The sequence below is a fragment of the Lithobates pipiens genome, unplaced genomic scaffold, assembly GCF_037356315.1.
Source record: "Lithobates pipiens isolate NorthernLeopardFrog02 unplaced genomic scaffold, aLitPip1_a1.2 Scaffold_22, whole genome shotgun sequence".
NCBI classification, from domain to species: Eukaryota; Metazoa; Chordata; class Amphibia; order Anura; family Ranidae; genus Lithobates; species Lithobates pipiens.
This window is the reverse complement of record NW_027507784.1, coordinates 260,808,589-260,833,872: the sequence shown is the minus strand read 5'-3', so window position 1 is coordinate 260,833,872 and position 25,284 is coordinate 260,808,589. Positions and strand designations below refer to the sequence as shown.

The window sequence follows — 25,284 nt, the reverse complement described above, 5'->3', positions numbered from 1 at the left end:
TGCGAATCACATTCGTTCTCATAAACCGCTGCAATGTGAACCCAGCCTTAGTGACACTGGCGACGGGGGGTGATCACGGGGTTAAACCTTTATTGGGGGGGTTAGGGGGGTACATTAGAACTAAAGGGGGCTAACTCTAACTGCCCTAACAGTTATTACAGTCACAAATGACACCAATGCAAAAAAAAAAAAATGACATTGGTGTCACTGTGACTGGGGGGCAGGGGTAATTGGGGGGGTGATCGGGGGGTAAAGGGGGGGTGTGAGTGTGCCTGGCATGTTCTACTGTGTGTGTAGAGTGTTGGTGCAACTCACCGATCCGCTCTCCTCCGTGTCGGAACGAAAAATACCGACACGGAGGAGAGAATACATCACTTCCTCTCCTGTGTTTACATTACAGGAGAGGAAGTGATGTCACGGGGGATTCCTATTCGTCGGGAGCGATCGCGAGGGGGTGGCCATGAATGAATGGCCGCCCCCTCATCCCGGATCGCTCTCGAAGGAATGCCGACCGCCGCAGGCACCGGGGGGGGGGCCCGATCGGGCCCCCCACCCGCGGGCAGGCAGGGACTTATATATACGCCCATATGCCTGCCCGTGCCATTCTGCCGACGTATATCGTCGTGCGGCGGTCGGCAAGTGGTTAAAGTGTAACATATTATTATTTTTTTTCTTTTGAGTTTTGGATATAGCATGGAAGGATTACCCCCTGCCAGGTATTTTACACCTGTCTGTAAACCATTTGGGAAATTTCCTTTTTACATTTACTTTTAACTTCCTGTTCTATACACACAGCAGGAAATGAGAGGAAATCTCTCACTGCATGGGGAACCGTTCCTCTTGAACATTTTTTTTTTTTTTTCCCTCAGAACAAATGTTCCCATTGGAGGATTTCTCCTCACCTCATGTTCTGAAGACAACTCTACATTATGGGATTTCCCCTCACTTTTTCTTGATGATGCTCATCGGTAAAAATAAAGGGTTGAACCTCCTCATTTGTAGGACAGACGGCAATTAAAATTTGACAGAGGGTCTAACCCATGTGTGCTCAACCTGTGGCCCTCCTGCTATTGCAGAACTACATGTCCCATGAGGCATCGCAAGGCTGACAGTACAAAGGCAGAGGCATGATCGGAATTGTAGATCCGCAACAGCTGGAGGGCCACAGGTTGAGCACTCATGGTCTAACCCAGGGATCTCCAAACTACGGCCCTCCAGCTGTTGCGGAACTACATGACCCATGAGGTATTTTAAAACTCCTGAACAACTGGGGGGCCATAATTTAGAGACCCCTGGTCTAACCCTTTCCCGCTCTAAAACTTAAAGTGTAACTCTAGACAAAACATTTTTGGACAAAGTCTTTTATTTGGGTAGAAAAATAAACATCTGGCGTTCTCACCATAAACATCTGCTGCATTAATGTGTGTTCAATGGGGCAGTGAATTGATATTTTAGTTTTTGGTAAATGCATGAAAGTTATTCCATATGACAATTTCCTAAAAAAATAAAAATAAAATCTAAAATAAAAAAAGTGTTGCTTCCATCCGAGCCATCATCTTCACTCCCAAAAGCAGCAAGGCACAGTAAAAAATAAGTGGTTGATCCGGGTTTTTTACTGCCTCCTGACCTGCTTACATGCGGACATGGTGACTCCTCAGGTCTGCTGTCATTCCTGCAGCAATGGTAACTCTTCATGTCCTGCTAAAGGCACTCATTGAAGGCAATGGGATCGCACCACAACCTTGCACCAAATGCTTGGCATGTGGTTGCAGCATGGTATTTCAGCATAAAATCTCCTTTGGTATCAGCTAAAAAATATTCAGAAAGTGGTAGTATCACCTGCACACTGCCCCTTTGGTTACACTTTGCAGATATGTTGGCAATGTGTACAAAAATCGGATTCTTCGACTACAGTCCTGGGCGGGCATGCACAGGATTTGCTGCACACCCATTGCTCCAGGTGAAGGTCCGCTTTATGTTCCTAAGGGCCCTGGCGCAATAACGACTTGGGATCAATAAAGCGAGCACCCGCCTGCTATTATGGAGTCACGACCTTGCCTACCTTCTTGCTTTCTAGTGATATTATACCTTGCTAGTTTGACCAATGGCGTGACGCTGTAGCATGGATTTTGCTGTTTGAGCTAGACCTAGGTTGTACACGCTGTCATCCCAGTCTTCTATTTGTTTATTCTTCATTTATTTTATACTCTGGAGAATGTGACAGGAGTCTGGAATTATGGAAGGGAGATCATCCAAAACCAAGAAGCCAGGGGCTGATCTGATCGATCATGCTACAGCCACAACAAAGTATCACTTTTGGGAGCAATTGTTCTTTTAAAATGTCTGTCTTTTTACTCTCTTCTTCAAAATGATTTTGTTAAAAATGTATGTATATAATAAAAAAAAGCACCAATGTCGAAGTTGAAATCTTATCCCATGCATGGGATTACAAGCAGCAAATATATCAAACAATCACCGTACATGTTAAATAGACCACTCACGATCGTCTGGATCAAAAATTGCCCGCAGCCTTTAACCGCTTCAGCCCCAGAAGATTTTACCCCCTTCCTGACCAGAGCACTTTTTTTGCGTTTCGGCACTGCGTCTATTTAACTGACAATTGCGTGGTCATGCAACGTTGCACCCAAACAAAATTGACGTCCCCCCCCCCCACAAATAGAGCTTTCTTTTGGTTGTATAAAAATGCACTGATTACTGTGTAAATGACACTGGTAGGGAAGGGGTTAACCACTAGGGGGCCATGAAGGGGTTAAGTGTGTTCTAGGGTGTGATTCTAACTGTGGGGGGATGGGCTTCAACTCGCATGACAGGGATCACTGCTCTCGATGACAGGGAGCAGTGATCTGTCATGACACAAGCCAGAACGGGGAAATGCCTTGTTTACATAGGCACTTCCCCATTCTGCGGCTCCGTGACACGATTGCCGGGAGACCGTCATGCTGTACGTGGCGGGCGTGCGCCTGCTATCCCTGCCTCTTAAAAGGGACGTACAGGTATGCCCATTTGCCCACCACTGCTATTGTGCCAAATTATATCGGCGAGCAGCGTTCGGCAAGTGGTTAATATTGGTTTTAATATAATTGTAAAACAATTTGCATAAAATCACCATGGATGGTTAAACCAACTTAAATATACAACCACATACAACAACCATTGTAATATCCAACCTAATTCTTTTTGCGAAGGAAGTAATGATAAATTGTCTACAAATTCTCCACAGCAAATCTTTTATTTTGTGATGGTTGACAAATGAAAACCCAATGGGGACAATATACCGTGCATAGAATCTTTCCCACAGCTCTCTGGCACTTTGTTCAATGCAGAAGTGCTCGACGACGGAGCCTGAATAGGGGGAGAACTAAGACATTAGTAACCTGCCCAAGTCCAGAGACCCCACCCCCCCGAGTTACCTGCCCCATACAGAAGCCGCAGCATCATGGCCCGCCACCATTGGTTTGTGAGGTGTAGCTGCAGATAAATTAGAGACCACCTGCAAAAGCATAGAAGACAAGGAAGATAAAAGGCTAAGTTGATCGGACTCACCAGCAACAGTCAACCCGCACAGTGGATACCGTAGGACCCTGCTCCGAATCAGCTGAGATAGAGTATGATGACTTCGCTGCTGTGCTCAAAGCCTGGGTTAGAACCAACGGCTACCCTGGGCGCTTCCGACAGCTGCACCGGTGTTTCAGGCTGCCTTGACGACGAACGGCTGATCCGTGTCGCTGGGCGGGCTGCTTCAGATCAGGCTCCGTCCCTTCTCGGCTGACGTCGCCAACTGTCTTTCGCAGCCGCATCTTCACTCCCTCCCCTTCTTCTGGAGGGAGCCGGTTGACTATATGGCCTCTTCTGGCTCCTCCTTCAGTCCCGCCTCGTGACTTTGACGGCTTCTCCTCTGGCAGTTCCGTCATGTCAACCTGGGAACCAGGAACTCCAGCAACTCTCCATCTTCTTCCTGGAGGGACTCCGCCTTGCTGCACCTATCTTCTTCACCACCTTCGCCCACCACTTGATCCGCATAGGGACCCCCTCCGCTCTCCTCTGGAGAGGCATCTTCGGATCGAGCCTTCAGCCTCGGCCCGCTTTAGGAGCTGCCAAAGCAAGGTCTTCATGCTGCCTTAGGTGGTACAATGGTGCGGGCTCAGAGGAGAGCTCTTTTGCCTGAGCTCCTGTAGCTATACCATCCACCGGCGCCTGGCATCTGACCCTATCCGCACCCTCTTTTTATATAGGGACCTCCAGGGGTTCCAGAACCATACATTTATTTTCAAGGCTCCCCTTTTCGGCAGTCGCAAGGCCCCCAGCCCCTGACCTGAGGGGGGGACTTTAAACTCGTGCTGCTTTGATGCCATGAGGAAAAGAGGGGGGCTTGAAACCCCTATTCCCCTTTTTCCCACATTCCTGCACTGTATCAATGCATCTATTTTGCTCGCTCCTATGGGAACATATTTGGCAGTCAGGAAACTGTAAAAGAAAGCATGTCGATCATTGGTGCTTGAAGCTGCACCTGCAGCCAGAAGTTCTTTGTTCAGCAAAGAATGGATTATGCAATTGAACTTGTAATCTTTGTATCTGTTGTTGGACTCTAGAGCTGACTGCTTCCACGCTGTTCACTTGGCACAGCGTGTAAAGCATGGAGGTTGATCGAGCAGGTTTTTTTTTTTTTTCAAAAAGCAAATATTTTGGACACCAATCCATGACCCCAGCTTCCATGGTTGTGTAGTTGCTGTATGTTCTTGTGGAACAGAATGCTGGGGACCACTTCAGACTGTTAACAACTTTTGTATGCCTCCACAGTGCCTAACCTTGGACCCAGCAAATATGTCCAACATGGCTACACAAGACTGGAACTAAAGCACGGTGCCTTGAAAAAGTATTCATACCCCTTGACATTTTCTACATTTTGTCATGTACAACCAAAAATGTAAATGTATTTTATTGGGATATTATGTGATAGACCAACACAAAGTGGCACATAATTGTGAAGTGGAAGGAAAATGATAAATGGTTTTAAACATTTTTTACAAATATCTGAAAAGGGTTGCATGCATTTGTATTCAGCCCCCTTTACTTGTGACACCCATAACTAAAATCTAGTGGAACCAATTGCCCCAGAAGTTGCCTATTTAGTAAATGCAGTAAAACCTTGGTTTGAGAGTAATTTTGGTTCGAGAGCGTTTTTGCTATTTTTTTTAACAAATTTTGACTTGATATACAAGTAGCGTCATTTCATAACGGTATAAAAGAGAAGAGAGTGTAGCAATATGGTTACATTTAGCCACTTAAGGACCAGGCCTCTTTTTCAGATTTGGTGTTTACATGTTTAAAACTGTTTTTTTTGCTAGAAAATTACTTAGAACCCCCAAACATTATATATAATTTTTTTTTTTTTTTTTTTTTATAACACCCTAGAGAATAAAATGGCGGTCATTGCAATACTTTTTTTCACACCGTGTTTGAGCAGCGGTCTTACAAGCGCACTTTTTTTGGAAAAAGTCACTTTTTTGCATAAAAAAAAATAAGACAACAGTAAAATTAGCCCAATTTTTTTTTTTTACATTGTGAAAGATAATGTTACGCCGAGTAAATTGATACCCAACATGTCATGCTTCAAAATTGCGCCCGCTCGTGGAATGGCGTCAAACATTTTACCCTCAAAAATCTCCATAAGTGACATTTAAAAAATTCTACAGGTTGCATGTTTTGCGTTAGATCCCCGGAATCGGATCGCACGGGTGTTCACTGCTACTGATGTGTGTAGGATGACCATTTTTTACATTAGGATTGTAACTGGTCAGTACAGCTCATGCGGACTTATGTAACCTTTGTATATAATCATTACTGTGACGTAGATTTCACCTGCAGTCTGGAGGCTTTTGCTTCACTGCAGAACTATTTCAGAAGCCACATATTTAGTTATCCAAGGCAGGAAGTGAAGCAATCTGCTACACAAATCCTTGTGTGTCTCATCCAAGAGAATACTGGTACAAGCATCCACATCTACATTTCTAAACAATTCCAAGCACTAGTTGTATATGGGGGCTATATATGAAAAACAGATTCACCACAGATTTGCTGACAAACTATGCATTCGCCATTATTTGCTTGCAGACTGAATAGCTGAACCTCGCCAGAATCTAAATATCTTCTATTTTCATGTTTAAAGCGGAACTTACGTGGTCATTTTTTTTTTTCAACTTTCTATCTATCAAAGCTTCTGCCCTTTTGTTTTGGATAGAATTATTTTACTTAGACCCACTTCAGTGAGGTGGCATCTGTGTGTACCCCTGTTGTAAAGGGGTTAAAATGGAACTAAAGTTAGATAATAAGCAATTGCTAGAAGTTCGGTATTGATGGTAAGAGACTCTGTATATAATTTCTGCCATAATACCTGATAGCCACACATCTTGGTATACATTCCTGACACTGTAAGATGCCTGGCGTAAGTGCTGGGACTCCAGTAACTCCGGTAATTTTTTCATCCTGGCCAGCCAATAGAGGAAATCGGCACTTTGTGAGCGCTAATGAGAGATAATCTCTTAAAAAGTACCGTATTTTTCGGACTATAAGGCGCACGTAAAAGCCTAAATTTTCTCACAAACTCGACCGTGCGCCTTATAATCCGGTGCGCCTTATATATGACCTGTTGACATCGCTGGAGTTCTTTGGTTAATGCACCCGGAATGATGGCAAGCACCGAATTCGTTTTCTTCACTTGGGCTTTAACAGTATCTGTCAGATGGGCGCGCATGGAGTCACAGATCAATAGGGATGGAGATTCGTGGAAAAAGCCACCCGGTCTCTTACCGTAAACTGACGTACCGTAAACCTCTCTCAGGTTGTTCTACTGCGTGACTGATAGCGATGAGTTTGAAATCCGCTTCGTAAGCATGTCTCTTAACAGGAGCCATTTTTGGGGCAGCGGGTATACCGTAGAAAATGAACGAATGAATGCGCACACCTCCTGACTAAGATGGCCGTAATGCCCAATCCAAGCAGTGCAGCTTCGTGAGCATTACGGCCATCTTAGTCAGGAGGTGTGCGCATTCATTCGTTCATTTTCTACGGTATACCCGCTGCCCCAAAAATGGCTCCTGTTAAGAGACATGCTTACGAAGCGGATTTCAAACTGAAGGCTATCAGTCATGCAGTAGAGCATGGAAATAGAGTAGCTGCGAGAGAATTCAACATTAATGAATCAATGGTACGGAAGTGGAGGAAGCAAGAAGATGCCCTGCGCCAGGTAAAGAAGACCAAACTGAGTTTCCGAGGAAACAAAGCAAGATGGCCACAGTTGGAGGACAAAATTGAACAGTGGGTTATTGAACAGAGAACCGCAGGTAGAAGTGTCTCTACTGTCTCTATTCGACTCAAAGCAACAGCGATCGCACGCGACATGGAGATCAACGACTTTCGAGGAGGTCCCTCTTGGTGCTTCCGTTTCATGAAAAGGCAGAATCTCTCTATCCGCACAAGAACCACTATGTCACAGCAACTGCCAAAGGATTACGAAGAAAAGCTGGCCATTTTCCATACCTACTGCAAGAACAAGATCAATGAACAGAAAATCCGACCAGAGCACATCACCAACATGGACGAGGTCCCCCTTACCTTTGATATCCCTGTAAACCGTACTGTCGAGAGAACAGGGACCAGTACGGTATCTATACGCACTACAGGAAACGAGAAGTCATCCTTCACTGTAGTTCTCGGTTGCCAGGCTAATGGCCAGAAACTACCACCCATGGTAATTTTCAAGAGGAAGACTCTGCCAAAAGAAAAGTTTCCGGTTGGCATCATCATCAAGGCTAACCCGAAGGGCTGGATGGACGAGGAGAAGATGAGTGAGTGGCTGAGAGAGGTTTACGTCAAGAGACCGGGTGGCTTTTTCCACGAATCTCCATCCCTATTGGTCTGTGACTCCATGCGCGCCCATCTGACAGATACTGTCAAAGCCCAAGTGAAGAAAACTAATTCGGTGCTTGCCATCATTCCGGGTGGATTAACCAAAGAACTGCAGCCACTAGATATAGGTGTCAACAGGTCATTTAAAGTTAAATTGCGAGCTGCGTGGGAGCATTGGATGACAGAAGGCGAACACACATTCACCAACACAGGGAGGCAACGCCGGGCGAGTTACGCCACTATCTGCCAGTGGATCGTGGATGCCTGGGCGAAGGTATCAGTCACCAGTGTAATCCGAGCTTTCAAGAAGTCCGGAATTATCACTGAACAGCTAAGTACCGGTACCGATGACAGCAACGAGACTGACTCGGATACTGATGAGAATGATGAGAGGGATACGGGCGTGCTTGATGCCGAAATTGCCCAATTGTTAAACTCAGACACTGAAGATGAAGAATTTGATGGATTTGCGGGAGAAGAATAAAGTGAAAAAGTGAGTGTCTGGTTTTGTACGGTATTCACCGGTAACTGAACAGTGTTAAGAGTTATTGAAGAATAAAGTGAAAAAGTGAGTGTCTGGTTTTGTATTTAATTGAACAGTGTTAAGAGTTATTGTTATAGACCATTTTATGGTTATTGCTAAAGAGTTGAATAAAATTTGACTTACAGTACCGCATCCGAGTTGTGTTTCATTAAATGCACCTTATAATCCAGTGCGCCTTATAGTCCGATGCGCCTTATATATGGAAATATCCATTATATCAGCCGGTCGTTGCTAGTGCGCCTTATAATCCGGTGCGCCTTATCGTCCGAAAAATACGGTAAGGTGACAGTTGTCGCCACAAAAGGTGTACCTGAAACTGCTGTCCCCATTGGAAGATTTACTCCTACCTTTTTGTTCTTTTCACCAAAAAAGGGGATTCCCATCCCTTTCTGTCTCAGTGCCAGTGGTCTCCATGGCAAATCGGGTGAAGCCCCTTTCACATTGGAGTGGCGTCTTCGGTAAAGCGGCGCTCGTTTTAGGGCGGTATAGCTGCGCTGCCCCATTGATTTTAATGGGTAGGAGCGGTGAATACACCGCTCCTTCACCGCTCCTAAGATGCTGCTAGCAGGACTTTTTTTTTTTTTTTAACCGTCCTGCTAGCGCACCACTCCAGTGTGAAAGCCCTCCAGCTTTCACACTGGAGTGAAAGGGGCCGGTTTTTTCAGGCACTATACAGGAGCTATTTTTAGCGCTGTAGTGCCTGAAAAAACGCCTCAGTGTAAAAGGGGCCTGAATCTACCCAGCGAAGACATACATCACAATTTCAGAAAAGGTGAACGAACACCCTACACCAGGGGTAGGCAACCTCCGCACTCTAGCTGTGATGAAACTACAAATCCCATCATGCCTTTTGCCTCTAGGAGTCATGCCTGTGATTGTCGGGGTCTTGCAATGTCTCATGGGACTTGTAGTTTCACCCAAGCTGGATGGCAAAGGTTGCCTACCCCTGCCCTACACCCTCCCCACCCCTCTAGTCCTTGCTGTACTTGCCTCCCCTGGAGAATGCACTGCCAGTGCCCAGGCAGCTTATGTAGAGGTCTGGGGATTTGAAATCCCTACTCTTCTCCCTCTTCCTTTTGTAGGGCTTTTGGGACAGCTCAGGGCGCTTCTGATTGGTCAGCACTGGCGCTTGTAGCGCCCACAGGAGGTAGGTACAGCGGGGGGGGGGGGACCAGGAGGGTGGGGCAGGTGTTGAGTGTTCTCCTTTTTTATTTTTCTTGAAAAGGTGAGCTAACACTTTAACCTTGCCCAGAATTCCATGCTTGTGATCGAGTTGTCGAAGCAGGATAATTTTGCTTTATGCATAACATAACCTATCTAATGAAATCATTTGAAGAGTCTCTGCCTTTGTTATGCTACCTAAACAAATCCATTTGCTGATTTATAATTTTATAGCCTGCCTATTTTTTTTCCTGACAAGACCAGTGAATGGAGCCCTGTGTGTCACTGGCCAGCTGTGCTGATCTCAGTCTATTTAGTCACAGATGTTTTTCTTTAGTTCTCCCCCCAATGTGGAAAGCCTTTGTTGGTGTCGGGTTTGACATCTTGGCATAGAGAGTGCATTTTTCAATCCTCCAACAATTCTTAACAGTACATAAGACATCCTGTATGACAAAAGAACTTGCTCAGTATAACAAAAGAATTCCAATTTTCCAACTCATTTCCTTAAGTCAGCCTATCATCACATGGATGCAGCTAAAATGGCATCCCCAATCAATGCCAGTCACCAGAAAGTATCCTTACACAGCTTACCATATTCTCCAAGAACCAAAAACCTGGAATAAGGAAATCCCAACTACTTACTACAAAACAGTCTCGTCAACTCCACAGTTGCAGCCAAATTTAAATATTTTGCGGTACTGCCACCGAACGTGACCCATTTAGGTGTATGGGGCCACGCTGCAGCCGTGTGGAGGGCATGCAGTCACAGTGCAGTGGTTCAGCCTTTTAGGGTTAAAACAGGCGGTGAGGAAACTACATATTGCCTCCCCTCCGACTGTCAAACACTGCTTGCATGTTCACTTCCTTCCCTGTATTTAACACTAAGAAGGCTGAACCACTACGGGTTGTATGAGGGCCACGTGAGAATAAGGGGTTCTTCATGCAAGACTGCACAAAAATGCCTCTTATTTAGCTGATAGCATGACAATCTTTCTCGTATATAAATAAATACCCTTATTTTCTGCTGACCTTTCAGGTTTGCTGTGCCTGTCAAACCTGTACTGTTTTGAACCTAAAGTCTGCATGTATAACCTATTTATGTACACCTTCCACTCTGATCCTTGTACTTGAGGTAGGGAATGGCATGTCACACATAGTCAATAAATAAATGTGTGTGTGTGTTTGTGTGTGTGTATATCTATCTCTATCTATTTTTAGAGAGAGGTGTGTGTGTGTGTGTGTGTGTGTGTGTATATATATATATATATATATATATATATATATATATATATATATATATATAATCTATATATCTCTCTCTCTAATTAAGCCCTAATATGTGGATGAGCGCTGCTTGGTGTATAATTAATACCTTGCTGCAAGCCAGCTTCTACATGGAGCACATGATTTCTGGAGGCTGCGGTAGTGAAGAGTTCCATGCCCATTCACAAAAATCCTTGTATTTTCTTCAGAGAACACAAGGCATTTTGTGAATGGAAGAGAGATGTTGCATTCCAACCACTCCTCTACCCTCCCCTCTCCTAGTCACCATAATTTCCTGCGGGGGTCTCCCTGAAACTAATGTTTACTTGCCTACCATGCCATTACTGACTTATCATGCCTTGTTCGGTAGTGTGCCTCTGTTTAGAGGGGGCTATCTTGGTAGAAGCAGGGCTTTGCTTCCTCACGCAAAAGCCTTCAACAAGATCAACAATGTTGAGCAGCACAGTAGTGTGTTTATAATCAAATCTTCCCCCCAAATCTCAAAAGACTAGCAGTCTGAGGCAACAGTGCATTGGAACACGTGTTGTAGATATGCAGGATACACAAGAGTGCCGCCTAGGTGCCTATATCATCATAAACCAGGAAGTACACTGAGCAGTACATGGAAAAAGACAATTGAAGAGCTCACTGGCTCACTTTAGGCAACTCAAACGTGTGTACAGGAATGTCATTCGTAGGCTAAACCAACAGAAGGAGTGCCAGTCTAAATTTAATAAAGAGTACAAAATCGGTTTCATTTATTAAATCAATAATTGATTACATCTTACTGGTGGACCCTCTTTGTCCTAAGTGTCAAACAGACCATGGGGACCTGATTCATATGCTATGGCATTGTCCCAAGTTACATAGATACTGGGAAGCCATCCTTGGCACAGTCAATCAGGCTTACCAATTAATTTTACCTTTTGGACCCCTTGTCTTGTATACTTGGTATTTGGATCCAGTGATTCCCAATACTTTTGTTAAGGAGGCAGGGTACAGAGCTTTATTTCAGGCCCATAAAGTGTTTTTGATGTACTGGAAAAGCTCCTTACCCCCTGTCCCCACGGGACTGGATTATTAACTTGAGTACCACCCTTAGTTAGGAAAAAAGTCCTATATCAATGGGGCTCTCTCCTCATTGGACAGATTGATAGAAGTGGGAGCCATTGGCAGCAGATGCAGCAGCGGGACTCGGGAGCGAGCCTGCATTAGTTGCATTTGGTGCTCCTTCTGTTGGTTTATGCATTGGCTGTGGCTGCTTTCAAAAGAAAAATTTGAGTCCTCTGCCAGAATGGTGCAGAGAAAGATCCCTTGCTTTTTTTAATGGAAGCAGTGGTCTCTCTACAGAGGTCTTTTGAGTCAAAGCTGGCTGGAGTTCTTTATAACAGGAGCCATGAGCGTTGCTTTTAGGAGACCTACAGGGATTTCATGGGGATACATTTAGTTTAGCACACAAAGCCTTTAGTGGAGGACTTTGGATTGTAAATCTACTTGTGACGAATCTATCTTTAGTATTTGTAAACTCACGTTGCATTTTTATATAATATATTTATTATATTCCTACTGCAATATTTTGCTTTATTTATAGATCTGCAGCTTGCGGCTGAGCTGGGGAAGACTTTATTGGATCGCAATACGGAACTGGAGGAATCTTTGCAACAGATGTATGTTACCAACCAGGAGCAGATCCAGGAAATTGAAGTATGTTCTCTGTATTCTGTAGCATTCTGTAGCACACTGCTGTACATTCACACTCCTGCACAGATAGAGCTCTCTTCTGTCTTCTTGGTCTGTGTTTAGCATTTAGAGTTGAATGCAGACCCGGCAGCTGGTGACTGATTGGCCGTTGTCTTGCTAACACACTGACAGCACTTATTGTATCAACAGTAGGCAAACTATCATTTTATTGTAACAGTTGAACTAGAAAGGCTATGGTAAGAACTAAAAGAACCAAAAAATCCCTTTCATAGTGCAAAGCACAGTAGGCACTTTCATGGGAATTTGAAATGCTTGTTTATGATGCTCTAGAATTACACTGTGCATCTGCATGACAAATGTCAATGTGGGTGATGGTTTCATGCATCATGTGTAAATGGGTACAAGAATTTTGGTCAAGCATCACACGTATTGGCGCACTGAGATTGTCCTACGTGCCTCTGAGCTCCCTCCAGTGGAGATAAGGGACTGCTCTATGCAATATCGCTACAATCATCCATCAATCATCATCATCATCATCATCATATATTAATTTTAAACAAAAGCAACCTTTAATCCCACTCTAATAACTTCCAGTTTTGTTATCTATAAGCTGGAGGTAAATCTTTTTAAATTTAGAGTAGCCATAAGTCCAACGAAGAGTCTACCTGAATCTGCTGTACGAGTAGGTGAAGCTACCATAACAGGTAGCGGGGACTTCTAAATCTGGCGCAGGCCATTTTAAAGAGCCATATCATCAGAAAAGTGTCCTAAGGGGTTTATCGAATCCCCCTATTCCTTTTTTTTTTTTTGAAATTTTATTGTGCTCTTTTAGCCTACCTATAACCTTAAAGAGGAAGTAAACCCTAATGGGTTTACTTCCTCTTTCATCCCCTGCAAAGGTAAAGCATAATGGACTACTATGCATCGCATAGTAGTCCATTATGTGTCACTTACCTGACACAGGAGCCAGCGAAGTCACCGCTGTCCCCTGTAGTCCGGCGCATCCATCTTCTCGGTAGGTCTCGCCGCTCCGCCGCTGTCATTCGGCGAAGCCGCGATGACGTCACTTCTGTGCATGCGCACGGGAGCCGCCACTCGTGGCATATCGCTGTTGACCGTGGCGCGCTCAGTGCGCCTGCGCGCTGCTGTCTACAGGGCATGTGCCGTAGACAGCAGTGCCTGTCTTTCGGCAAATATCTCCTAAACCGTGTAGGTTTAGGAGATATTTCTTGGACCTACAGGTAAGCCTAGATTAAGGCTTACCTGTAGGTCAAAGTGTGTTGTAAGGGTTTACAACCACTTTAATGTTTTCATTGATCCCAAGCCATGGTTTCCTTGCGCTACATTGATACTGGACAACAGATCTGAAACATCTATGTGCAGATTGAATAATGGCTCTATATTAGGCTGTATCTCTATACTCTATGTGTGTATACACTATAAATCAGTGGTTCTGGATGTTTAATTGGCCTCAAAGATGGAATGATTTGCATGGCTCCATCCGCTATCCTAAAATCCCTTTTTTGGGGGAATTTTTTTATTATTATTTTTTTTTTTTTTTTTAAAGAAGGTTCTGTATTTATATTATATTTTATATTATTCTGTATATGTTCACTGTATTGTAACCACATGCTCTTAAAGTGAATTTTAGGAGCATGCTGTTGGTCCTTAGTCAATTTTTTTATGCCCAATGAGGAAATGATCCCACTCTTTGTACTAAAGAATATTGTCCCAAGGACAGGGATATAGACTCCACAGTTGTCCTTTTGAGGTTAGGGGAAATCTTCCAGTTGGGAAATCTGTCTAAAAGGGATTTCCCCTTGCTTTGGAAAGATATTTTTCTCTCTTCCTGTTTCTGGGACATAGACAGCAGAATAAAACAAGGGTTTTGGGATGGTATAACATTTTTCTGCTCTTAAAGCAGAACTTCATTCCAAAAGTGTGGTCCTGCTGGTTCAATTTTCAATTATCAGTACCCCTTCCCAATTTTGCGGTCTGTGCCAAGGTAAGGATAGCATCCCTTGCCCTGCTACCTCCTGGAACACATCACATGTCGCAGGAGGCTGCAGGACCATCCACAAAGCCCTGCTTGAGCTTATGCATGTGAAGTGGTGAATCGGCTGTGGTTCCTCAGGAAGCCACATCAAGCTCCCATATAGAAGGTGGCACTTTTTTTTGCAAATTACTTTTGCAAATCCAGATGGTACCTTGTAAAAGTAGTAGTGATATCATCACTGTGCTGCATCACTTGTACATGGAGCAGAATTATGGGTGGTCTCAGTAGGTCCTTCCACTACAGGCTGCCTGCAAAAAACTGCAGGGAGGTGGACACAAGACCAGTCGCCCTGCACATGGAGAGAGGAGCAGTGACAGGCCTACAGTATATTACAAGAAAACTCCTACACATAGACAAAATACAGGAGTTATTTGTCAAATCTGAAGGCAGTGGATTATTTTAAAGGAGTGAATATCATGAAATAGAAGCTGCCATTGTAGACGCCTTCTTGTAAACATGCAGGTTGACTGACCCTCTTGATTCAGTTTATATCCCTGACATAGAACAAATATAAAAATAAAATTAAGGACTACCAACCACTTTGACATTTCTGATCTGCATGCTTGCTCCAAGTCATTTTGTAACTGGTTGATTCGAAAGGGAAAGCATTTGTAATTTCACCTACATTAATATGTCCCATCATTGGGTTTTTCCTTTTTTGTCATGGCACTATGAGGACTACCACTCTATAAATAACCTTCCCGTCAGCCCAGTAAGAAGGGTTAATCTGAAATGGGACATAGTGACCTGTCTTAGGTTAATCCACACTTTACAACAAATCCTCCTTGTATGAAGATGCCATAGACAATGATACTAAAAGGTTTGTCCAGGGTAATGCAGGTTTTTGCATGAAAAGCCACATAAAGAATTTGCATACTAGCTGCGAGGTTCAGTAGTACTTTCTTAATCTGATAAAAAAGAAACCTGCTATCCATAGTATGTGTTCTGTCTTGCATAGAAAGTATCCCAGCTCTTGCCTCTTAACCAAAACAAGCGAAAATTTACTAGGCTTTCCCTTATATACTGCAATGATTATTCTGGGTAACTGCTTTATTCACCTAACTGCCCTATTTAAAGCAGACCTCCAGCCAAATCTTGAATAAAAATTTGCAGTGCAAAAATAAGTTAGTCGTCTCACTTTGATTTTATAATCGTGTGTTCTGTTCTCCAGGGGACAAAGTACATCTAGTAATTCTGTCATATTTTGTCGTATTTATGCATTATCTAAGGCTAGCTGTGATGTTAAACGGCCGTCCAGAAACACAACTGGCAAGGAGATGACTGCTTTGACAAATGGAACTTTTCTACTTGCCCAGTTGCCTGGAACATTTTGTCTGACAGGTTACCCCCCCCCCCCCCCCCGTGTTCCTTGTGAGATGCTTGTCTTCAGCAAATGCTTGGAGAAAGAAAAAAATTGCTTTCTGTCAAAGCAAAGGCCTGTCTCCTTGCTAGCTGTGTTGTTGGACATCCATGGAGGGAGGTCCAACCTAATGGCTAGCTTTAGACAACACTGAGATGGCTGAGACAAAGTACTACATGTACTTTGTCCCCTGGGGAACTGAATGTATTAATAAAAATTGGAGTGAAGCATCCTAAAGTCTTATAAGGTTTAGTCACTTTATGTAATGCCATACTTGCTTAGGAGAGCTGCAGCTCTTGTACACAGGTACTTGCAGTTGCTTGTTCACCCCACTACGCTCTTATCTATTTGTGTATTCAATTTATATACATCAGATATACCAGAACATATTACTGCACTCTAATATCTTTCCACAAGTCAAAACTGTAAATGGAACATTATAAGGAGCTTGCCATTTTATTTATTTATTTTTTATTTTATTTTTTTACTTTCCTGGCAGTACCTGACAAAGCAGGTGGACTTGCTGAGACGGATGAATGAGCAGCATGCCAAGGTCTATGAGCAGCTGGATGTCACAGCCAGAGAGCTGGAAGATGCCAATCAGAAACTGGTGCTGGAGAGCAAGGCATCACAACAAAAGATTATTGGGTAAGACTGCTTATTATATTCCGCACCTTTCTCCGAGAGCAGCTGTCACAGCAAATACAAAAGAAAATCGGGTTTCTAGTAGAACCAGTTTTTACCTCCTATGTATTTCACATGTTATGCTTTTGTATTATATATTTTTTCCTTTCTCTAAGCTGGATCGTGTCTGTATGTTGGATTTTTTCCCCCCAGTTTACAATGATGGGTAAATACCCAATGTGTTTCATTAAGGGATCATTCACACTAGCTTTTTTGATATGCTTTGATCCTCATAGATCAATGCAGGCTTAACACAAGGACACCATGAAAGCAATTGTGTTCTTGTGCCCTGTTTACACCAGAATGCTACACTGAGGTGGGTTGTAGCGTGCTGCACAAAAATGCAGACATGGTACAATTTTTATGCAGTTCAACTGATCACAGGTCATCTAATCACAATGTGCTGCAATGCGTAGACTTTAAAATGTATTGAAATGTCACAAAATCATTCAAGTCCAACTCTGGGGAAACTTTAAAATTAAGCCCTTGTGGTGGGTCTGCACTCACTTCAAGGGTTAGCTACTCATTTAGTCTAGGGAAGAGGAGAAGCACTTTAATTTGCCTGATCCTTGGCTTCCTGTCTCTTTGGACTGTTTCTTTGGCGTCGTCATGTCCCATGCAGGGCTATGGACACTGGTCTTGATGACATCAGGTTCTTAGACATGGGAGAGACACTGTGGGGATTGGTCTAGCAGCATGTTGAATAGATCTTCTTCTTTTCTATATCCCCTAGACCTAAGCGAGACATTGACCCATGCAGAGCTGGTGCAGCCCCCACTGCAAGAGAACCTTTATAATAAAGTTTAAAATAAAAGTAAGTCATGCCTTGTTTTGTAACCATGCAAATCACCACCCCTGCAGAACAGACACTGGACGTTTTAGTGTGCAGGCTGGGATGAATGAACTGTTGGATGGAAAATTCCAGTTAAAACTAAAATCACCCAGAGATGGAAAACCTAATTATAGTGCTAAGGGAGCAGTACTGGGAAAAAGTACTAGAAAATCTGGAATCCTTATTTCTTTTATAAATATCCAACTTTACTAGCTCCTTAACAGGTTGAGGTGAGATATCGTCGCACTCTTTTCAATTCCTGGAGCTGAAAGGTTCCTCGGAGTGTCGGTCCATGGGAATTGGTGGGTCCACCCCCCCAAAGGTGCCTTCATCCTCCTTTTTTCTCTTTCCCCCCTCTCTTTAGTCCTACTGTCTACCATTTCACCCCTCCCCCTCCTGATTTACTTGTATTTGACATTTTGTTTTTGTGCACAATATTTGCTGTATTTGATGAAGATATATATGTGTTTTGAAAGGAATTGTTATGCCGCTTCTAAATAAAGAAATAAAAAAAAAAAACTTGAATAAAACTTTAGAATTCTCATTGGGGACACCAGGCTACCTCACTGGTGAAATTTAATTGCCATGGCCGGTAGGTCTGGGAACAATTCTCAAGCCATGTGAACCTGCAGGCTGGGTGTTCCTGATACTCGCATCTTGTCTATAGTCTCTCTTGTCAAGTCTCTATAGCACAGAATCCGTGTCTGCAGTCCCACCCAGACATCCTATGGACTCAGAATAAGAGCTATTCTAATAAAGTAATGAAGCCTGTTAATTGCTGACAAGATAACTACCCTCCGATATAAATCTGACTTTGCATGCCAAAGACGACAAACATGTTGTCTGTTGGGGTTTTTTTTTTTTTTTTTTTTTTTTTTCTTTTTTTGTTTGCCTTAAAAATGCCTGCCTGTTTTTATCACTATGAGCAGAAAAAATCTGGGTCTTTTGATATTGCTATTTTACAACCCTATGCTATATTAAATACGTTATACAATTAAATACATTATATAAATACATTATATATTAAATACATTATACAAAGAGATTTGTAAAAAAAAACTTATTCAGTTTAAAATAGAATAAAAGGCAAAATATATGTGTAAAGATAAAAAAAAACATTATAAATACAATTTTTTAAATAGGTATATATATATCTATATATTCACATTCCCTTTGTTCTCAGGTAGGGGGAGGAGCACCAACAGTACACAGAGCTTCCCAGTGAATGGCTGTGCAGGGCGGTGCATGTCAGGACAATTCTGATCATTGGAGGAGAGCAGGCTGAAAGGGGAGGGACTGGCAGGAACACCAGGGATTTCACACAAAGGAAGCAATACAAAGAGAACAGGATACCTTCTCATACAAGTACATGGTACAGCAGGCACATATCAGGAGTATGAAATGTTGGGGTTCCAAACACTTTTGATTTTGATATCGGCGTTATTGCCCGTTTATTTTTGGGAAACTGGAAGCTGCAATCTTTTTTCTTACCAAATCACATTTGGTAATCAGTCCTTCAGATAGAAATTGGCAATTAGCTGATGGCACTTGGCTAGTAATTAGTTTGTGGTAATTGGTTATCTTTCTGTGTTTAGTTTAACGGAAACCATTGAAGGACTGCAGGTCCACATTGATGACCTTCAGAAACAAGTGGAAGAACTGCGAAAAAACAACCAGTTGTGTCGCAGGAGTGAGAAATTTGAGCAATCCAGGTCAACGCACAGCTTCTCCTGTCTAAAAGAACTGTATGATCTACGCAAGTAAGTCCCACAAGTCTTTTCTTTTCTAAAGCCCCTTTCACACTAGGGCGCTGGGTGCGTTGGTGGTAAAACGCCGCTATTTTTAGCTGCACTTTACTATTTGGCCTCTAGCGTGGTGCTTTTAACCACCACCCCCCCCCCCCCTCCAGCGGCTGAGAAAGGGTTAGAACCACCGCAAAGTGGTGCAGCGCTATGCTGGTGGTATAGCCGCGCTGCCCCATTGATTTCAATGGACAGGAGCCGTGAAGGAGCGGTGTATACACTGCTCCTTCACCGCTCCAAAGATGCTGCTAGCGGGACTTTTTTTAGCGTCCTGCCAGCGCACCGCTCCAGTGTGAAAGCCCTCGGGGCTTTCACATTGGAGACACAGCATCAACTCTTTCAGGGCGCTTTGAAGGTGCTATTTTTAGCGCTGTAGCGCCTGCAAAGCGCCCCAGTGTGAAAGGGGTCTAAGTTACCACACACTGTTTTTTGCATTTGGATGCATACCAATGCAATTATTAGACATTTAGATGTCAACACTAAAAGTTGTCAATTCACTAGTATTTAAAGCTTGTATGCCACATTACTGAACCTACTGTTGGTGGCAATGATCACTGCAAATACAGGATTCTAACCAATCTTTGGCAAAAAAAAAACCTTTAACACTACAGACTCCTTCCTCTCACTATATTAAATGATTAATATATAGGGGAAAGGAGTTCCTTTTTTTTTTATTGCCTGTTACTTTATTGTATGAATATGTGTTACTGGTTTAAATGGTGGATGGAGTTTTTCCAGGACATTAAATCTTAAAATATTTTCTGCAGGTATTTTGTATATGATCATGTTTTTGCTGAGAAGATTGCATCTATGAACACTCAGCCTGGACCAATTGAGGAGGAAAATGAGAACCTGAAGAAGACCTTGGTAATCCTGGAAGCACAGCTTGGTACAGAACGCAAAAAAAGAGAAAGCTTAGAGGAAGAATACAACCAGGTTGCAAAAGAAAATGCTGAGCTAGAGCAGATTCTCCATGAGAGAAACTCCATCCATGCTCGGGCAGAAGAACTGGAGGCAGAGGTGGCAGAAATGCGTCAAATCTGTCGGTCTGACAGTGTATTTGCAAGCAATGTTGAGAAATTGATCCCAGAGTCAATCTTCATCTCCTTCAAAGAAAATGCAGACAAGGATATAGAGCCAGAGGCAAGTATACGGCCCACAGAAGGGAACAAAAGGCCTTTAAAAAGAAGCAGCAGTGAGATGATCCTGCCCAGTACTACTGCAGAAGCCATCCGCAATGGCCATGAGGAGACCTGTATTAGGAGAACAGAAGCTGTAAAGCAAAGGGGAATTTCACTGCTTAATGAGGTGGACTCTCAGTACAGTGCTCTGAAAATCAAGTATGAGGAGCTTCTTCAGCGGTGCCAGTTAGAGGACGATTTCTTCAGCCATAAGGCTGTCCAGACCTCTAAACTGTCCACCGGTCTCTCCAATGTATCTCCTCTTGAAGATGGTTCTCTGCTACATTCCTTCTCTACCAAGCACAAAGCTGGTTCCCCTGGAACCCAGCCAGAGTATAAAGTTCTTTTTCAGGAAATTTTCAGCTGTATCAATAAAACCAAAGAAGAAATTAACGAGCATCGAACAAAATACAAACAGATTTGTGATTCTAAAGACAGCTAGAGCACAATATAGTCCAGAACTTTTCCACTTTTTCTTTACTTGAAGCGTAAGTCTACTTTTCTGACAGATTGATGTTGTATAGTGGGATGGCAAAAAAGACAGCTTTCCAAGCCCTTCTTACCATATGCTTTAAAAGAGATGCAAGGGATTTTTTATTTTTTATCCCATATTTATACTTGCCTAGATTGATGCAGCATCGATCCCCCACTGCCTCTTCACTGAGAACTGAGCCACCAAACACTGCCGATGGCTCCATTCTCTTACCTCCCTGAGCGGAGAGCTGCTGACTGACTGCTCTGCTCTGTTCCTCAATGCTCATTAGAGTGCTGAGCTAGGGAGCAGCCTCTCGCTGAGACTGCCATCAGTCCAGGCACCTGGCGGATCCAGACTTCAAGTGTTGGGACAACGCAGTGCTGAGAGCGGACTTCAGACCGCTCTCTGCTGAAAACAGCTCATAGGAGTGCAAAACTGATTGCATAGGAGAAGACCAGCCGAATGAGCTCAGGCTGGACTTCTCCTTTTAATAGTCTTGACATACCATAAATATTGTTCTAAATGGGCAAAGGCTCAGATTTTGCCTGTTGCCATTAAGAAATTGTATACATTATGGAATGCTGCTTATATTCACATATCTTGTCTGTAGACCATTGTAGAAATCTATAGCACAAATGGAACAGTTCAACACAAGCCAAGCCCTCTACAGAACTTTTAGAACAATACTGGTAAAGAACGAATAGTATTTAAACATATCTTAGTCCTCCTGTACAACAACAAATATGTTGGGAAAGTAGAGTTAAACTTTAGGTCTAAATGTATTTAATTTTTTTTTTTAAAGCTTGACCATAAAGACTTGTCATGGCTACCTCATTAGCCTATTCACAGTAGAGCAATTCCATATTGGTATTGGATTTTACTATATGTAGTCTATCCATTTTTAATGTACATTTCTGATCTCTTTAAGCTTTAAAGATTACTGCCTAATTTGCTCATAGTAAGCTTCTAGTGTTGAAGACCTGAACTGTGGAGAGGAGTATTGTTGCAAGTAGTGTCTGAGGTCATTTTTTTTGTCCACCATTATATACTATTCCTTTGTTCTGCACTGTGTCTCATGAGGTTGTGATCTTGGTAGAAAGAAATGGGTTATGCTTTCTCATGTCAGAGCCTGCCATCATCATGATGACTGGTGATAACTTGAGGAATTTATTCAAAGAGTAGCAGGAGAGGTGCAGGAAGCTCAGATCACAGAATGAATGCAGTGGAGGTCTTTTGGTACAGCTTCCTCTCCAACAAGAAGCACAATAACGACATCACCAAATCTGGTGGGACAAGCAGCAGTGTCCCTCACACTGCAGGAGTACAGTCATATATTAGGACATGCACTGCCATTTTTTTTTTAAGTTCAAGTCATAGATTTTTTTCATGGTACTACTTGGGCACAATTAACATTTCTAGATGTTTGCTATGACAAATCGTGACTTCAAAGGTCCACTTTAATATGTTTTGTCTGTTGTTTGGAAAACGCCATACAGTAGATGCACTTCTGGTGTTATCTTGCTTTTTTCTTTTTTTTATCAAATATATGTGCGTTCAGATTGAGCGAATAACCACGTGGGAACAGAAAAGTTTTCAAATAAATTTCTGCGTAAATATATGGAGTTGATATAGTTGTATGGTAGCATCTCTATAAAGCTAAAGAAGCACAGGGCTAGCCTATTTCTGTTTTAATACAGAGAATTTAAAATAATACTGTGAAATAAATTAGAGACAAGTATTATTCACTTGTTTTATGCCGTAAAATGTAATTATTTGTACAGAATCCTTATATCCATTAAATGGAATTCCAATGACAGTATTTATTGCTTTACCTGTTGCCCAAACATAGCTGACAAGGGCAGCAATGATTTTGTTGGAAGAACCAGGCTTTCAGGGAATGGTGGTTACCAGTGGCGGCTGGTGCTCAATTTTTTTTCTTTTGGGGGGGCGGCGTCAGACAAACCTGGCCCCCTCACTCCCCCCCCCCCCCCCCCACGCCGTTGATCGTTAAATCGCTGCTTTGCTCACCTGCCAGGCCGCCCGCCAACCCTGCGCTTACTCCATCCAGGTCTCTGCTTTGGTGGCTGCCCCCCTGCATCTCCTCCCGGCTAATCGGGGTCTCAGGACCCACTTCCTGATTGGCCGGACGGAGAGGCAGGAAGACATTGGCAAATATTAATTGGCTAATGTCACACACGTGGATGGGCTCAGGGTGCAGTGCTCTGCACCCCAAGCCAACTAGAGCCTCAGGCTCTAATCATGTGCTTCAGGGGTCGGGCGTATTGATTAGGAGGGCGGCCACTACTGCTGGTTACCCATTCACAAATGGGGACCTTTAAACGTTTAGGCAACAGGGAATCTTTTTGAGAAGCATTTTTCCTTAATTCCTATTATCTATAGTAAGTTAGAATAAATAGTCATTTTAAATCTACTAAAGTAGGTAGTGACTAGAACAGAGTATGATTTTGCTGTTGAAACTTGTTTAATTTTATTGAAAATGGGCAAAAGGAAATTATTTTACAGTTTTTATGAGTTTTGTAATACTAATATATTTTTTTTTTACCTACTAAAATAACTGCTCTATTGTTTATAACATGGTATCATCTTATGGACTTTGTTAATTGGGGAGTTTAAAGTAGAATTATAGGCAACTTTTGGATATAGTAAGGGATGGTTATAACCCTGACAGTTTTTTGTTTGTTTTCTTTTGCCATCTGTGGCTTATTGGGGAGATTTATCTTCACTTCCAGTCCCATAGACAAAGAAGCAATTGAGAAGAAATCCCTGCAATTAAGGATAAATCCACATTGGAAGATTTTTTCTCTTGATTTTTTGGGACAACTAAAAATATGAAATTTACTTTCAATGACAATTGTAAACGGGACAATTTGAGAGGGTGAATCTCCCTAAGACTGCAATTAAAAACCTGATGGGTGTCCTAATCCCTCTCCACTCTATCCAAAAAAAATAAAAAATTCTATTGTCTCTAGTTATAATTTAAGCATGAACCACTATAAGGGGAGCCTATAGTATGGTAACTGGTAGGTCATTGTAGCATAGTCTGAAATATAACATGCTGTATAAGATTCAGAATAAGTGACAAAGGTATTTCTAAAAATGAAAGTGTGAGCAGATCTCTGTAATCTAATCTCTGTTAGGCTGGGTTCACACTATCCGTGGCCGTGGCTTGCAGCAGGGGGTCCAGTGCGTCACGGTTTCAGGTCCAAGTTGGATCCGAACTTTATCCTGAATTTGGACCTAAAACAGAGCCAAAGATGCACAGGACCCTTCTGATGTGCGCTCCACAGCCGCCCCGGAGATGTCTGAACACTCTCCTGTCATCAGAATTGGATGCAGAGAAAACCCAACCTTGCATCTCCTGTACCTGAGCATGAGGGAAGGGTGGGGGAGGTCGGGTTTGAAGATGCCAGCAGTTCTGTCAGGAAAGAGAGGATTATAAAGTAGGTTATAGTAAAGATGGAAAACTGGAAAAGAAGAGAACTGGAAATGACAGTTGACAGTGGGTTGCAAAGGGCAAAACATCCACTACTTCTATAATTCTTTAAAAAAAAAAAAAAAGAACCCAGAAATCAGCACAGCGCGACTTTAACTTAAATTGGTCATAGATGAACTGAAATTGAGCCCGTTCAGCAGGGATAGGCCAAATTTCCACCCATGTGTGGCCATTCCTGCTTGACAAAAGTTTGATCTAATTATTGAAACTTTTCCAATAAACCCATTCAACTAATTTCAATCGGTGTCTGCAGCCAATTGGTGACCAAAAATAAATTGTAAGTAATGACCTTTGTAAACAACCTGTGGTAATCTTAGATTGTGTTTTTGGAAGGTAACGTGTATGTTTAGGTCATTATTTCTGTCCATAAGGTGATGAATAAAGAGAACTTGTTACCAGAAAAGGCATCTAGTATGTGAACTGTTCAACTTACTGATTTATCGAAGCTCTATCTAATTGCTAAGAATTGGTTCCTAATCTATGGATATGCACCATTATGTTTTTGCCATTCCAGAATATACATGTGGGTGAAAAGTGCGCATTAAAATATTTTCTGTATAAAACTGATATGGATCCCTTTTTTTTTTTTTTTTTTTTTTTAAGTTTTTAATCAAGAACAATATTTGCCTCCACAGGGGTCGCGGTGCTTTTACAACATGAGGGCAGACTTTGGAGAACATTTGCTTGATTGTGTGTGCTGAACTGGTATCTCTATAACCCTGAGGGGCTTAGACTTTTTCTCCGCCACAGGCAGAAACATGCAACTCTTCCATCCCCCGCAATAA

At 42.7% G+C, this 25,284-nt stretch overlaps 1 protein-coding gene across 1 annotated transcript in view; it reads left to right on the top strand.

The window, feature by feature from the left end:
- The window catches only part of CDR2 (cerebellar degeneration related protein 2), a 37,504-nt gene extending 12,438 nt beyond the window's left edge, over positions 1-25,066 (top strand). Inside the window, exons 2-5 of the mRNA XM_077449006.1 lie at positions 12,486-12,598; positions 16,511-16,659; positions 19,123-19,287; positions 20,097-25,066. Of these exons, the coding sequence (XP_077305132.1) occupies positions 12,486-12,598; positions 16,511-16,659; positions 19,123-19,287; positions 20,097-20,952 (1,283 nt within the window). The 3' untranslated portion in view covers positions 20,953-25,066. The remainder of the gene's footprint in view (positions 1-12,485; positions 12,599-16,510; positions 16,660-19,122; positions 19,288-20,096) is intronic.
- The last annotated feature ends 218 nt before the right edge of the window (positions 25,067-25,284 follow it).